The sequence below is a fragment of the Nipponia nippon genome, unplaced genomic scaffold (assembly GCF_047370975.1).
Source record: "Nipponia nippon isolate SJK-2023a ecotype South Korea unplaced genomic scaffold, ASM4737097v1 scaffold_1, whole genome shotgun sequence".
Classification (NCBI taxonomy): Eukaryota; Metazoa; Chordata; class Aves; order Pelecaniformes; family Threskiornithidae; genus Nipponia; species Nipponia nippon.
The window spans coordinates 25,283,412-25,297,026 of record NW_028262290.1 but is presented as its reverse complement, the minus strand read 5'-3'; the positions used below and the strand labels follow the sequence as shown (position 1 = coordinate 25,297,026).

Sequence of the window (13,615 nt, the reverse complement as noted above, 5' to 3'; positions counted from 1 at the left end):
GCTGTCCAGAGGAGTGTTAGGTACCTGCAGTGCAAAGGTCTTTTACTCTGAAATACTCTAATAATCAGGATGGCCTTTCTGCTTTCCATGAGGAATCATTTTTTATTGTAGATCAAATTGAAGAGCAGTTTTCTACTGTGAAGAAGCGTACAGCAGGAATCCGTTGCCAAAAACCTCCTAAAAAAAAGTCACAAATGTCTTCAACAATATTTTTTAGACCTCTGGGAAAAAATTTACATCGGAAAGTCAGATTGTGGGTCTTTGCATACATGAGTTACCCCTTTCACAGTTTGGTACCCCTTTAGGAAAGCTACAGTGAATGTTGGGTAGAATAAAATGGTCAGTCAATGCCATGCAGTAAAGTGGAAACCCTTGGGACTCAGAGCAGCAGGTTTGGGCGCTTATATGAGATACAGAACAGATGCATTTTGGTATAGCATTTTGGTATTTGGCTTTTTGACTTAAAACTCCATTTGCAACTGTCATACTTTTTTCAAGAAGTCACAGCAAACGGGCGTTCACAGAAATGCTGGTAAAAGTAATAGTAGTAATAGTGGCGGGTACTTTCTCACTCATCACAGATACATGGCTCCCATAAGGAAGTTTATGCTCTGTTGAGAAAGCGCAAGCTGCTGTGGAGGAAGACAATTTCTAGTCTTTCAAAGCCTGAATTGTCAATCTAAAAGGGTGACTGATACCTTGTACTATTATCAGCTCGTTTTAGCAGAATCTCTCTTTAGTGGGGAAATACTTGCAGACATAAAAATGTGGTGAAAGTTACAAGAAGACAACTTTTTAGCCTGTTGAAGCTACAGCTAAATTTTAAGAGAGATGCATTCATTTAGGAATTGGAGCAGCTTGCCTGACCAGAATTTTGGAGATGTGCTGTCTGATCTATCTGGAAACGTCATAATCCTTAATCAACAGCACTGTCTTGGAAACATTTGTATTCTGTAGTTTCAGCTGTTCGTTCTAACTTGTAAAGAGTTTCCTGAGGTTTGGCTCGATAGGCCTCTGAGATGGTTTTTGATTCATGCTCTTGTTGCTTCCCATTTGAGATCAAATGACAGACTTCATGTGACAGCCTATAGATTTGTGTATTTGAGATCTGGACAGAGGGCTTCAATCCTGGGATTTGCTTCTTTCGTGTTACAGAAGCTCTGCAGAGTATATTGCAAATCCTATTTATTCATTCATGCATTTAATGAGATGAAGTGTGATTTGAAGGGGGCTTGCTTCCTAAAGATTGGGTGGTTTCTTAGTTTTCATTGTGCAGCCTTGGATTTTTTTTTTTTTTTTACGCTATAGTTTTACAATTTTTTTTAACATCTTAGACAAATGCGTTGCATAAACTGAAAGTATAAATTGTTCAGTGTGCCACCATCAACTTCGGAAATAGGAGCAAAGATTAAGAGACTGCTATGCTAGAGAACTGTTATCTTTTTAACCATTCCCTCTTATCTGTTTTCCAGAGAGCAGATTTGACCTCCGATAAAGATTTATACCTTGACAACAGCTCTGTTGAAGAAGCATCAGGCGTCTATCCAATTGATGATGATGATTATTCTTCTGGGTCAGGTTCAGGTGAGACAACATGTCACAATTTGATTTTAAAAAGTGTAAGAACTAATGCAATTATTTCAGGAAAATCTGTGTAATTTTCCTTTATAAGCTGGAGACGATAGTTTCAGTGAGTATCGTGAGTGCTTGGGGCTCTATTTACAGAGCACTGAGCAGCCCTGTGGGCTGGGTTTTAAATATTAACTTTCTGCTCTTTTCTCTTACTCCTTAGTTGCATCATTTCACTGTGTTATTTTCTCTCTGCTTTCTTTCTCCTTTCCCTCTGGTTTCTGTGTAGATCTCTCTGGAGTTTAGAAATAAGGATTAGAGAAGGCTTAGTTCTCCAATGGCATAACACTAATTTAGCAGTCTGTAAGAAAACTGAGCAGCAGCAATCTTGTTTTCTCTTACATGCGTTCAGGTTCACGTAAACATGATGTCCATTCCTTTTTTGTTGTTCTTTTAAATTTAGAAGTCTAGATACTGCCAAACACATGACAGTTTTTTCTGAGTTAATTACATCCATATAGTGAATAAAGAAATTATTAAACATAACATACTGAGTTCTCAGACTTAAACATGCATTAGAGGCATGTAGCTAGCTCATCATTTTTCAAAAAACTGTCAGTGAAACCTCATTAATAATTTCTCTTTGAAAGCCTCTTTGTGAAGTATCTTCTATACTAGCTGGGAGGCTCCAGCCATTAAAAGTTAAGTGTAGGATTTTATGGTAGTTCTGGAAGAGAAATTTCCTTATTGTTGTATTTGCTGAGCTGTTGTGGAAATACCATTTATTTTCCAAGTGTGTTACTTGTTTGTTTGTTACTGCACTTTTTGTAATCTGTCTTCTGATGTTTATACATACTTGTAGATTTTTAAAGGATGAGCCCTTCTTGTAGCACCTCATCTTTGTTACCTTGTAAGCCACAGCTGAAATTTTTCTGATGGATTTTTGTTTTTCCTTTCTTTGGTGATTCAAAGATATGTTAAAATGAAGTCTGCAGAGGTCTGACTGTGCTGCCAGGCAAATCCAGGCCCACGGTCATGGGCACCTGAGTGATACCTTGTGTTTTGGGAGTCCTCCACAGGGGCAGTTAGACGTTGCAGCGTGATCAGAGGCTTAACTGGACCTCCTTGCTGTAGACTTCTTTGAGGGGAAGTTTAACATTTCATTTAAAAAAAGAAATTAAGAAGTCAGTGATTTCATCCAATTCCCAGGACAGTCTAAGGAAAATTCTGCTCTCCAAGAAAACTGCCCTTTCAGTCAGCGTCCTATTCTGTTTCTTTCCTACAAGAAAACAGGAAAAGTCTCACTGTAGACTGAGACTAGCTGGATGCCCCTCCAGAGAGCTCATGTGACAGTACCAAAATCTAATACCTTTGAACAAAGGAAGAACTCTAAGTTCCGAGCAATTTGTGGGCCCAGTTTTATTCACTTAGGAAAAAATCTCAAGAGTGAAGCAAATTAGCATCCCTTCCACCCTGCTCATCCTGTACTTACTGCTACCTCCATTTTATGAAGTAGAAAGTGTCCTGCAGAAGTACCAATGATCATTTTTCCTCATATTATGATGAACATGTCTCTCTTTACTTGATACTCAGTGATGTAGTGTTTCTAGCAGAAAGAGCCTTCCCACTCAAGAGTGGTTTTCTTGCTATGTAATCCCCCTCCAAGCAAACGGATCCAAGATGACAACATGCTGACTCCTTTCCTTGGTATGAAAATTGTTAGCTGCCACCAGGCCTTTGGAGATAAACAGGAATTGTCAGCGGCACCATTAATGCCCTTGCAGGTCCGCAAGCAGCATTAACATGGACAAATGTCATTGTAAGCATGACACATTTCAAACTAGAAATTGGCTGAGGGCTTTTTGTAAGGAGAAAAAAAGGTGATGGTGTTCTGCTGTTTTTCTTTTCTTTCCTTTCATAGCCTCTTTAGTCTTCAGGTACGTTCAGCTACTGTTGTGCATTTACCCAAGTGTTCAGTCCGAATCCATTGGTCAGCAGTTTCCAAAGGAGCCATGCCTGCTTCCTGATTGTCTTGTATCAACAGCAGAAAGTCCATAGTGAATTCATTAGTCCATTGTTTCCTTCTTTCAGTCTCCATCTCTGAGGAGATGCCTCAGTCATGACTTGTTTTAGTGTTGGTGTTTGTATATAGCATAATAATAAAAGAGTAAAAATAGTTTTTCTGCCTATGTACAACTTGAAATGCTTTTATAACTACTGTTATTTTTTCCTCTGGCACAAAAGATCTTAACTGAGCCTTGGTCTTACAGGTACCTGGAAGTAGCTGCTAAGCAGCATGACTGCCCTTATGTTAAGGAAAAGTACCACCTCTATCAGATTTAGTTACGAGTTCTTTGGAAAACTATCTGTCTGGTTCTTGTGTCTTCTGTTAAGTTACTCATGGTAGACAAGTCTCTGCAATATATATATATGTATCAGAATCTCATGCAAATTTTTCCTTCCCCTTCTTCTCTTCCCTAACCTAATATTTTTCAGTCAATAGCAGCTTGAGTTGAGAAGGTTAGCTCAGGATGAACTAGGTCTGGACTGACGTTGTGACTGGGGACTGTTCTTGAAGGAAAGTTATGGTGGTGGGGTTGGAGCTTCTCCAAGATACAAAAGAGCATATCTGCTTTGGCTCTTGACCTAAAGGGAAGCCAAAGTTACGGTCCAAGGCCAGATGGCAGTGTAGGAGTGCAGTGGCAGCGTGGCGTGGGGCTGGGTGACGGGTGGCGGCTGGGCCGGGGGCCGTGGTTCTGGGGGTGGAGGCGCAGACGCTCTCCCAGGTGCTGAACAGGATCTGGCATGGGAGCCATGGCCGACGCTGGGCGCTCCTGGCCCCGGTGGCACTGTGCCCGGCAGGCACTCCAGGTGGGGCGACACAACCTTTCCTGGTGTGCTTCCCCTCCCGTGGTGCAGGCAACACAGCAAGTATTCATTTTCCATTTCCTGAGGTTCCACTCATAAGTGCCTTTCAGATTGGCTTGGAGCAAGAGCTGCTTCTGTCCACCTGTTACACCAGCCCCAAGCATGCTTCATGACATTTCCTGTCTGGTTCTCCAGGTCCTTTAACATAAAAACCTACCGTGATACTGTTTGAAAGTGTGCTTTTGTTGTGCTGGACAGAATCTTACATTTCAGTATAGTTAGGACTCTTCCTTTTATTCTTTCTTCAAATTTTGTTGGGTTTTTTTCCCCTCCTCGGGTGAGAATTATCAGAGACACGACATCCTTGTGCTGTCTCCATTTATTTAAGCTGCAGTTCCCTGATAGGGCACTAGTATTATGTTTACAGTGTCATCTCTGGTTGCCTGTGTTAGGCAACATAGTTATATGTTAATCAACAGAGTGTTTATGTTGATTAAGGGTTGCACTGGGGACTTTTCATGTGAATGGGGGTGAGATAAGTCAGCTAAAAATGTGTCATTCTGCTATGTGTCACACTAATGGTAGAGATGGAAGGTGTGAAAGAGATGGTGGGTATGTGTGTGCCCACCTTATGACAAGTTTGCTTGTGCTGGTAGTACTCCCAGAGTGTAATGTGCAACAGCAAACAAACACAATGCCAAAAGATCAGGTGAAATGATTGGATTTGTTTGGTAGGAAGAGTTAATCACTGCCTGCTTTGCAAGTAAGAGTGCTAACTACTGTGGGCTTTTTGTAGCGTACAATAATTTAAGCTGGCACAGTCTTGATCTCCTGACAAGTTTCCTGAAGCACCAAGAGTGTGAAAGAGCATTTGCATTCCCATCGTCCAAGGGGCAGCTCATAGACACATCATTGAGGGCTATGTTAGATATTTCCAATACTACAGCACAATTTAGAGCTATTTTGACCAATATGAAGATAGCAGTTGGGCATCCTGAAGAAGTTGTAGTGGATAAAAGATGGTGTGCGATGGTCAAGAGCTCTCAACTCTTTACCACAGAGGTGGCTATGGGTTTAATTACTGCATGGTTTTTGTGGTGCCCTCACTAAGAGGGCAGTATCTATTTGTAGCGGGACTCAAGGCAGTTAATACCCAGCACCATCACCCAAGCTGGCCAAATCCAGAAACCTTCTAAAGAGACAGTGATATTTTCAAGAGGAATAAGTAAGCTCTTGTACGCCAACCATTTCACAGTATTCCTCTTAACAGTCTAGTTGGAAGTTATGCTCGTGACACTCTGTAGGTTTTTTCTTTCCAATCCTATTTGGATTCAGGAAGGGATGTGGTTCTCTTTTTTTTTTTTTAACCTTTTAGGGAATGTGATACTATGTAAAATGCTAATTCTATGTTCTGGAGAGCATTAGGGAGGTTTTTTTGATCCCTCAGTCCTATTTATGGGTAATTTTGAGAATACTACTGTCTGTTCAGCAAGGGAAATGCTTTCCCCTTGTTTATACCTACTCCGTGCCAAGCAGAGACCTGTCTAGATAAAGCTAATTAGAAAGCAGGAACCATGGGGATGTGTCTGAGCCAGTACCTGAGTCAGGCGTAAACGATAGGTGTTTTGGGGATTGTCAGGACTCCCCTGAGGCCATACAGAAGAGGAGTTGGGTACCTTTGGTGCAAATCTAGCAGCTAGTCCAGGAGTTAGATTAGTCACCCATTTGTTAAGAGACTGGAGATCTGCATCCTCTGTAGCCAGAAAGGTTCAGACCTGTAACGCTCACCATTTTATCTGGCAGACACAACTATTGCCTGAAGTGAAGGTGGCATTTAAGGATTTGCAGGAGCAGTTGTGATTAAATAGGACTTATCATTTCATAAAAAAAAAGAAAATAAAGTTCTGTAGTGTCAGTGTGTTTTTATCCGATCTCTAATCTGATCATCAATTTTAATTTCCTTGACTGTGAAAGTCTTGTGTAATTTGGAGGAACTTTGGAAGGTAAAGCAGGCTGAGCTATCCATTGGGCCCTTATTTCTCAAAGAAAACTCTTGAGGCAAAGCCAGAAAAATTTTCCTGTTGGATGCCTTTCCTCACCTCTGTTTTGAAGCAGGATGTTGGGTTTTTGATCTTTGAGTAGCATTTCAGGAAAATATCTGATTCTTGTTGTGAGGTCTTTATTCCAGAGGTTGCACTGTAAGTTCAGTATCTCTGAATGTTTTTCCAGCATTATTCTGTGCCAGTAGCTTTAATGTAGTACTATTTTTAATGATTCCAAATTTTCTTTTCTACAGTACAGAAGTCATTTTAGTTATTGTCTTGTTAACACCTTTCCTTCCAATGCCAAATGTATGTAAGTCTTGATCATAAGTTCAAAACTTTGCTATTGCGCTCGGATTTTCAGCCTGCTTTCTTTCTCTACAAAAATAAGATTAAAAGTCAGTTTGGAATGAGAGTCATACTATTCTGTTGTAAGAGGATATATTTGTATTTGTTAGGAATTACTCATGCATATTTGCTGGATTTATTACCCAATAGTTACTTGGGTAACCGGTGTCTGTAATGAGCAGAACACATTGAGATTCCTAAGGAGTGGTCCAAGAAGAGGATTCTTTTCCTCTTTCAGGTCTTGCAATAATTTAGTCTCTTGTCTGTGTTGTCTTCCTTCCAGTATCACTAAAGGATATTTATTAGATGTGTCCATTATCTTATTCTAAAGAAGCCTTCATACTCCAGCAGGGCTTTGAATATGGAGGAAATTAAATTTAAGGTCATCTTTAGGGAGTTTTCTGTCCCCTTTATTTCAAAAGAAAAGGGCTTCTCGATTATGTGGAGTTTAAAAACGTGCATTCCTAGTGACTGGAACATAAAGTAATAGCAGTCTTCCTGTAGATAGAAACTACTTGGTTTTTTAGATTTACGGGTTTAACAGATTTGCTGTAGTGGAGAGATTTTGTTGTTGAAGCAGTGTGTTACCGGGAAAAACTGTTCAGTTCGTGTAGTTTAAGTCAAGTCAGGATCAAAGAAGTTTTTTGATTATTTATGATATGTAATTAACTGGCACTGATTGAATTATAGTTTTGGGCTCAATATCAGCAATACAATAGATAACCGCAACACCAGCCACTTACAAAATGGTAATATGCAACTACAAATTTCCAGCCCCCTTTCTCTGATTCCAACACGTGCCACACACACATGTAGACTTGTGTGCACACACGCACATCCCTCTCACAGGCCGTGGGGTGTGCAAGTCCCCCTCATCTGGGTGTGCAGGACCCCCCGCCCGCACCCCCCCACTGTGGGAGATGTGGGTGCCCCCAGCCCCCTGTGATCCCAGAGCCCCACCACCTCCTGCCACCCCCAGGAGGTGACCCTGTGTCCCCAGGGTGCAGGTCCCAGGGGTGTCCCTGTGGAGAGCTGGAGGTGGCTGCTGGGGGCACCCACGGGGTGGGGATTGGCGCTGCCAAGCCCCGGCAGAGCCCCCAGTGTCACGGGCCACATCAGACAGGGTCACACCAGCCCTGACGGCTGCCGCTTCCACTCCAGGGTCTCTCCCCCGTTACAAGTGTTTATGCTTTTTTCATACTTCTTTTCAGGCTGGTTCCTTCTGTTTCAAAAATACCGTGGTAATTTCCTCGTTACTGCTTAATCCGGTTGATGTCTCCCTTTCCTCTTTCATGGGATTACTTGGGGCAAATGTCCCCCTGGCAGTTTGGGGCACTCTGTTTGCACTTGCCTCTTTATCATAGCAGGCATTGTCATCTAGGCCATTTGCCTAGGGTGGGTTGTGCAAGCACCCCTACCTCGGTGTCATAATAAAACATGTAATTGGTCTGGAAGAATTTCACAGGTCAATGAAATGTCAGCTTTTTCATCTCTAGGTGCTGAAGAAGATGAGGATAGTGCAGTGACAACAACATCCAGAACACTTCCAAAGTTACCGACAACTAGTGATGCATCTAGGGCTGAGACCACCACGGTGAAAATGCAGACCAAGGTGCCTGCACAAACAAAGGTGCGTGGCTGGAGAGCAACACCATTTACAATGGTTCTGCTGCACCCCATTGGTAGCTTGATGTTAACTTTGATTTATATGGATTAAAAAGCCTCCACAAACTTTACTTAATGCTGCTGCAGCCTGTTATATGAATACAGAGCTGCTCAGTTTCATTCCTACTAGAAAGTCTGCGTAGGGACATCTGGATTTCACGTGAAAGAAAAGAGAGATGCAAAAAAGAATATCTCATGAGCCACAAGACAGTTTCTCATGATACCTTTGAGTCCGAGCTGTACCTTTTTTGCATCTCTCAAAGAGTTATTAAAAAATTCTACTTGAAACTTCCCTTCTCAAAGGAGAATGTTGTGTGGTTTGGCTGTAGTTTGAACACATGCCAATTTGCATTTACTATTTCAGTATTTCCTTCTACCACCATAGGTAATATTGTCTAAGTTACCCTCAAAGGCATTCTGAATATAACATACCTGACATCTTAATTTCAGAATTGTTATTTTATTCAGAGGCCATTATTCTGATAAACACAGGCAATATTTAGCAGCCGTTTGCTAAATACACTTTGAGGAGTTTTAAACTTGTGGATAGTGTTTTTCATTCTGACGCTGTGACAACAAATAGATCCAGTTACAATGTCTAGCATGGCTTTCTGCAGTCAAAAAGCTTCCCACGTGTTGTGTTTGTGGGTATTGTGGAGTATGCGCAAGGAGCCACAGCTTCGTGGCTGCCTGTGATGGGCAGTGACTGTGCCAACTTGCGGTGCGCCCTGTCTGTAAGCGATGCTCTGTTTTCCTTTTTGTGCCACAGTCACCTGAAGAAATCGATAAAGAGGAAAGGCCCGAGACGGATGCCAAGAAAAAGAGTGATGAGCCAGGGGATGACACCGACGTGTTCACTGAGAAGCATTCAGAAAACCTCTTCCAGAGAACAGAAGTTCTGGCAGGTGAGGCATCGTTTGCTAAGGTCCATCTCGCCAGAAATACCACAGAAAACAGAGGGGATCCATATCAAATAATGCCAACTCAACGTTTGTGTGTTCTTCATAGATTCTTAAACACATTCATGAGGGTAGCCACTGGTTGATTTGATGAGAATGAGATGGGCATCTTCTGGCGTTATTTAATAGTGAAGTCTTCCTAATTGATTTGATGCCCGCAAGTTGAATACTGCCTGCTGAATATCTGGAGCTTCCACAGCTCAGAAAGGGAGTTGCAATTTGGATTGATGCTTGCAGTGCAGAATTGTATTTCTCACCCACACTCCCGAGACCACATGGCTGTCTGGTCCATCTGGTGCAGGTGGACACTGCCTGGGAGGAGCTCACGGTGGGGGTGGATGGATGGGTGGATGGAGAGGGATGGATGAGTGCTCTCCTTAGGATACGGAGGGTCTGTTTCCGTGCATAACCCAGGGAGGCACAGGCTGGCCACTGCTGTTTTCGTGTGGCTTTCCTACGTGTGAGGTTTTTCTGGCATAAGAACAGTGTTTACAGGTGTACTTTTCTCCTGTGTCCTCAGAGGGGGTGTTGGGAGCCGTGAAGGTCACACAGTTTTGGACCACATTTTCCTCTGAGCACCAAAATGTGAAATAGCCTTAATATCCACATCAGTGGAAGGATGTGGGTTTGCTCTTGAAGTTTAGTTGGAGTTGATACTTTCTATACACTCGGAAGTGCATGATGAATGTAATGCCTCTGTTCCTACAGCTCCATCAAATGTCCTCTCCTATTACTCATCAATAGGAAATTCATTTCAGTCTAGAGTCAGATGGAGAAAAGGGAAAACGCATTTCTTAGCTAGTGTAACAAAATAGTTCTTTTAAGGCTGAAAATGTTAACTGTTGAAAAAGGAGTTTGAAAGAAACTTAAATGTTATTATAAATGAAGACAACTTTATGCTCTGGCAGTATGGGCGGCTTTCTTAATTGAGCTTTTGGAAAATTTTTAATAACTTTTTTAGAACTGTGCGTTGTTGGATCACTCACTTGTAGATGGAATGTCCTTTTAAATGATTGCCTTCATAAACACAAACAAGCTTTCTGAGAATATATTTCAGGATACTAATAGTCAAGAGAGTTGCATAATGGGAGCCCTTTTCTGTAAATCGAAAGTAATGGCAAACTCATTGTGTGAGATGAAAAAGAAACATGGTGCTAAACTTGTTTTTCCAGCATATTGTGAATGTCTGTTTCTTTGCTTACAGCTGTTATTGCTGGTGGAGTTATCGGTTTTCTTTTCGCAATCTTCCTTATCCTGCTACTGGTATACCGCATGAGAAAGAAGGATGAAGGCAGTTACGACCTTGGTGAACGTAAACCGTCCTGTGCTGCCTATCAAAAGGCACCTACTAAGGAGTTTTATGCATAAAATTCCTATTTAGTGTCTCTATTTATGAGATCACTGAACTTTTTTAAATAAAGCTTTTGCATAGAATAATGAAGATCTTTTTTTTTTTTTTCATTAAAGAGCCATTACGGCACCTTTATGATAAAATCCCATTGTATTTAAAACTTTTCATGTATTCCTTTAAAAATGTAAAATTAAAACTTAACATTTGCAGTGTTCTGTGAATAACAGTGGCAAAGCATTATTTTATAAAACCATTGATGTTCACTGAATCATTTTTAAAACTTTATGCATAAATATAAAATAATGAAAATGATTGTTTTATCCTATGGTTCAATGAAAGTTGTTTAATTTTTGTCAGCATGTCTCAGATTGATCTTACAAGTTAGTTTTTATTTCATTAATTTATCTGTTTCCAAAAAATGCCTTTTTGTAGTTGTCATGGTGCAATTTGTCTTCAGATAATTCAGATAACAGTAACTTTTAGTGTAAATGTAATTTTTCAGCTATGTAAACTTTAACCTCCACTTTGTATAAATTTACGTGTCAGAATATCAATTTTACACTTTGCATTGTTTCTCAGCGTACCTGTAGCTTCAGTGAGATTTGTAACAGCAAATTAATGTGTAAAATTGGATTATTACTACAAACTGTGTAGTCGTATTCTTACTAAACAAATCTCCTGTACGGAAGATTTGGAGTAAGCTACTGACAAAACCTAAGCAAACCCAAAGACTCTAACAGTATTTTGAGAAGTTGCTGCAGATTTCTATGGCCACTGTATTTGTTAATTATTTGCAATTTGAAGGTACAAGTAGGGGTTTAAATTTTTGTTCTTTAAAAATGCATTTAAGTTGTAAACGTCTTTTAAAGCCTTTGAAGTGCCTATGATTATATGTAACTCGTCGCAGACTGGTGTTAATGAGTATATAACAGTAAAAGAAAATGTTGGTATTTTATAAGCACAGACAATTCTAATGGTAACTTTTGTAGTCTTACATGGATAGACATAATTGTAATTTGGGAACATAAACACTACTGAATAAATCATGTGGCCTAATACTGAGAATTCCATTGTGATATACTTTTATACGTTTTTCATTTTATGTCTACTCGCTTATGTTTTAATGTCACAGAGTACATCTAGTAGATCTTAAAAATCTAGACCAAAAAAAAAAAAAAAGGCTGTTGATCAGGCTGATCCTCGGACCAGATTTATTGCTGAGAAAAGTGGGAATGTTTAAGTCTTGCATCTGGTGTATGAGTTATGAGTCATTCAACCTTTGCATTATATTTAATGGCAGTATTGACGCAGACCTGTTCTTCCTGCAAATGTTGTTTTCCGTACTGTAAAATTCAAAGGAGTACCTGGTTTCATTTATTGTGTATATCGGTTTTTTATTTGTTGTTCAGGTTTGTTTTTCCCCCAGCCTTTTGGAGAATTTGGGTTTATTCTGCTTGGACTCCAGCAGAAGAGTTGAGACAAGTGGAATATCTTCATAAGAGAAGAAAGAAATATTCCAAGTAGAAGAGAAAAGGCTCTGTTGCTTAGACCGCAGATAGGTGTTGGATAGAGGGGCACGTGGAGAAGACGATAGTCTGCCTCCTTATATTATGCTTTGTAACAGACAAATGGCTTCGTCTTCTGCTCTGTTAACCTCCTCATTTTTTATTTTTGAGATTTCCAAAATATAGGTGTTCAGGACATCAAGCTGAACTGCTTCTCGGAAATGGCAATGTATTGTAAATAAGATCTGGTAGCTCTTCAGATAAGAGTTACATAACTTGTATTTGTTGCTGTCCCAAGTTCAGTGGTCATTTAGGAACAAACAAACGCTATCCTGTGCTAAAATATTTAATATATTGCTTTTTAAATTACTTATACTTACTGGCAAGTTTTTCAAAGCCATACAAGTTCAACAAGTAAAAACAGGGTAAGAATTTAACAGGTATATCTTATTGTGCAATATTTAGTGAAATTCAATTAGTAAAATAACTGCTTGAAATAACTGTGCCAAGAAAAGAAAATTTCTGGCAAATGCTGTGCCACTGCTGTAAAATAAAGCATTTGTTAAAGTGCCAAAATAAAGTCTACCATGCCTAAACTAATACTTTATTTGTATAGTCTGACATCCAGTTTTTTGAAGCCCACTTTGCTTAAGGTAGTAGATCTGAATTTTCTTTAAGGGTGCAATGATTATCACTGTAAGTATAGCCATAAATATTAAACATCAGATAAATTGTCTCCTCCTTCTTCCTAAGCAAAAAGATATTAAGAAGCTGTTTTTATTTATAAATGTTAGACTCTGCCTGTATACCTAATGCACAGGACGCTTCATCCAACATAGCCATCTCTTGTAATTATGCAGGCTGCCAAATATTATGCTTGTCGGGGTCCTCCTGCATCTGCTTACAAGCAGAAGCAATGGTAAAGGTTCAGCTCTATTTCACCACTCGCCCTTTTTTTCCCCTACATATCCATTATCCGCTCTGTTATATGCAGAAGTTGTTTAACGCTTCAGCTATGTACACAGACTGAAGTATCGCAGTCCTCCCACCCTGCCGAACAAAAACCTGAAACTTCTTTAACATGCAGTAGGCATGATAGTAGCATTTATCATCTCCCCATCTCTTTGCCTTTCTCTTCTCAGTGCCAAACCATACTAATAGGGAAAAAGTCTAACGGAGCTATCATCTCGATTATAAACATCGGTTCAGTTCATCAGTCCGAAAACCAGGCTGATGCAGACACCCAGCTTCCAGCAACGCTGCTCAGAAGAAACGGGCAGCTGAATGCACGTCTCTTACCCTGAGCCT

The 13,615-nt window shown here is 40.3% G+C and overlaps 1 protein-coding gene across 1 annotated transcript in view; it reads left to right on the top strand.

The window, feature by feature from the left end:
• The window catches only part of SDC2 (syndecan 2), a 60,957-nt gene extending 48,043 nt beyond the window's left edge, over positions 1 to 12,914 (top strand). Inside the window, exons 2-5 of the mRNA XM_087749257.1 lie at positions 1,473 to 1,584; positions 8,324 to 8,457; positions 9,262 to 9,397; positions 10,656 to 12,914. Of these exons, the coding sequence (XP_087605383.1) occupies positions 1,473 to 1,584; positions 8,324 to 8,457; positions 9,262 to 9,397; positions 10,656 to 10,819 (546 nt within the window). The 3' untranslated portion in view covers positions 10,820 to 12,914. The remainder of the gene's footprint in view (positions 1 to 1,472; positions 1,585 to 8,323; positions 8,458 to 9,261; positions 9,398 to 10,655) is intronic.
• Positions 12,915 to 13,615: the final 701 nt, after the last annotated feature.